Here is a 2,526-nt window from a genome sequence, read left to right as displayed (position 1 = left end):
ATTACAATAGCAAGAAAAATCTAAATCACAAATCAATCAGCGGTAAATTCAGTCTTTCTAGACCACATAATTTTTTTTTTTTAAATCCCATCTAACAAACAAGCAACCGAGATTAGATAAAATTCAACAAACTCCCAACATTTCAAATCGTTTACATGTAGGCTGGAGAAAGTGACTGCTTTAGGTGAAATATATCCTAACCTGGAGGCATCGCGGCTTCAGAGCAGGATGTTCAGGAGGAGAGCAACTCACCAGCGCAACGAGGCTGTAATTGGCCAATTGCGCTGACAGCTCCCCCGTTGATTGGTCGGCTGCACTGACAGCTCTCCCGTTGATTGGTCATGAACAGAAGCCCGACCCCCTTTAACTCCAGTGAGAGGACCATTCATAAACTAAACAATTCCAGCACTCACGGCTGAGTCTGCACACTGGCGCACAGTTTTCATGCGCAAACACAAGTGAGAGAGATGACCTGCTCGGAGATTTATCTCACAGCTGATACAGGCTTGGCGAACAAACAATTTTAAAAACTTTTCAAGTTTGTTTGTAAAAGCAGAGTCGCATTGCGTTGAATCTCTATCTGTTTCCTGCCCCAAACTTGACGTCTATCCGCTGTGGGCGCAAACTTCATCAGTTTTTTTTTTTTCTTTGCTGGGAGTTGTGCCTCTGGCTTCACCGGTCAGCATTGGATCCAACGGCGTACTGCGAAACTCCGGTTTACAGTCCGGATCTGTGCCCAAACATGATTGCAACGCAAGCAAAGCTGGTTTACCAGCTCAATAAATATTACAACGAGAGATGCCAGGCGCGCAAAGCGGCCATCGCCAAGACCATTCGCGAGGTGTGTAAGGTGGTGTCAGACGTGTTGAAGGAGGTAGAGGTCCAAGAGCCCCGTTTCATCAGCTCTCTGAGTGAGATAGACGCGCGCTACGAGGGCATGGAGGTCATCGCACCCAATGAGTTTGAGGTCGTGCTTTACCTGAACCAGATGGGAGTCTTTAACTTCGTGGATGACGGCTCTCTGCCGGGCTGCGCCGTGCTCAAACTCAGCGACGGCCGCAAACGGAGCATGTCCCTGTGGGTGGAGTTCATTACCGCCTCCGGTTATCTCTCTGCCCGAAAGATCCGCTCCCGCTTTCAGACCCTGGTGGCCCAGGCCGTGGATAAATGCAGCTATCGGGACGTGGTTAAAATGGTGGCGGACACGAGTGAAGTGAAACTGCGCATTCGGGAGAGGTATGTTGTGCAAATCACCCCAGCCTTCAAGTGCACGGGAATCTGGCCTAGAAGTGCCGCCCAATGGCCCATGCCCCACATCCCATGGCCAGGGCCGAACCGGGTGGCGGAGGTGAAAGCGGAGGGATTTAACCTCCTCTCTAAAGAGTGCTACTCGTTAACGGGGAAACAGAGCTCGGCGGAGAGCGACGCCTGGGTTTTGCAGTTTGCTGAGGCCGAGAACAGGCTTCTGATGTCAGGTTGTAGGAAAAAATGCCTCTCTGTTCTAAAGACTCTCCGTGACCGACACCTTGAGCTGCCGGGACAGCCGCTCAATAATTACCATATGAAGACCCTGCTGCTGTACGAATGTGAGAAACACCCGCGGGAAACTGACTGGGATGAGTCGTGCCTCGGCGACCGTCTAAACGGCATTCTTCTGCAGCTCATCTCCTGTCTGCAGTGCCGTCGGTGCCCACATTACTTCTTACCCAATCTAGACTTGTTTCAGGGTAAACCACACTCAGCGCTGGAAACAGCGGCCAAACAAACCTGGAGACTGGCCAGAGAAATCCTTACCAATGCTAAAAGTTTGGATAAACTGTAAGATGAAAAAAAAGGAGAAGGACAGATTATGTCGTTTATGAACGTGACTTTGAGATCACATCACTGAAAGTGGAGAGACTGTGATCTTGGTGCTCTGAGAAATAAAACCAAAAAAAAGATTAATAAAAAAAACCCCGAAGCATTTGCTTTTACCAAGGTTCAAACAGGACATTGCAAGAGAGAGAAAGAGATAGAAGTTGAGGTACATTTTAATTTTTTTTTTTTTTTTTAAATATATGCACAAAGTCTTTAATTGAGAATAATAAAATGTAGCGTGCCAAGCCAAGTTCATTTTTTTCATGATGTGACCGAAAATTGTAACGTAATAAAATCATGACACGATATTTAAACTTGCCATTTGTCATTACTGAATAAAATTAAATAAAAACTCGTGGCCTTAGTGGAGATGAAATGCAAGAGCTAAAGGCATGAATAATGATATTAATGATATAGTTTTGTGATCGTTTCTGGACTGTAAATAGTCTTGTTATTTTAAAAAAACGAATAAACAAAAAACAAAGCTAAATGTAATATTCTGACAGTGTGTATTTGTAGACTTGTTATACATTTTATGTCATATATTTTTAATGGGATTTGGAAACCCAAACTATAAGCATGTTAAAATAAAAGAAAATTAAAATGGCAATAATAGACTGCTCTACACCCGAAAAATCAAATACCACTCGCACTGCTAATAAAATCAAC

At 44.8% G+C, this 2,526-nt stretch overlaps 1 protein-coding gene across 1 annotated transcript; it reads left to right on the top strand.

Moving 5' to 3' along the window:
- Positions 1 to 432: 432 nt before the first annotated feature.
- Positions 433 to 2,148, top strand: LOC127643484 (protein mab-21-like 2). The gene has a single exon (XM_052126282.1). The coding sequence runs from the start codon at positions 743 to 745 to the stop codon at positions 1,820 to 1,822; it is 1,080 nt and encodes a 359-aa protein (XP_051982242.1). The 5' UTR covers positions 433 to 742; the 3' UTR covers positions 1,823 to 2,148.
- Positions 2,149 to 2,526: the final 378 nt, after the last annotated feature.

The sequence above is a fragment of the Xyrauchen texanus genome, chromosome 5, assembly GCF_025860055.1.
Source record: "Xyrauchen texanus isolate HMW12.3.18 chromosome 5, RBS_HiC_50CHRs, whole genome shotgun sequence".
In the NCBI taxonomy this organism is placed as follows: domain Eukaryota; kingdom Metazoa; phylum Chordata; class Actinopteri; order Cypriniformes; family Catostomidae; genus Xyrauchen; species Xyrauchen texanus.
This window is presented reverse-complemented; position numbering and strand designations above follow the sequence as displayed.

Excerpts from the sequence above, each read along its gene's own strand:
- LOC127643484 (XM_052126282.1), top strand. The coding sequence starts at position 743 with ATGATTGCAACGCAAGCAAAGCTGGTTTACCAGCTCAATAAATATTAC.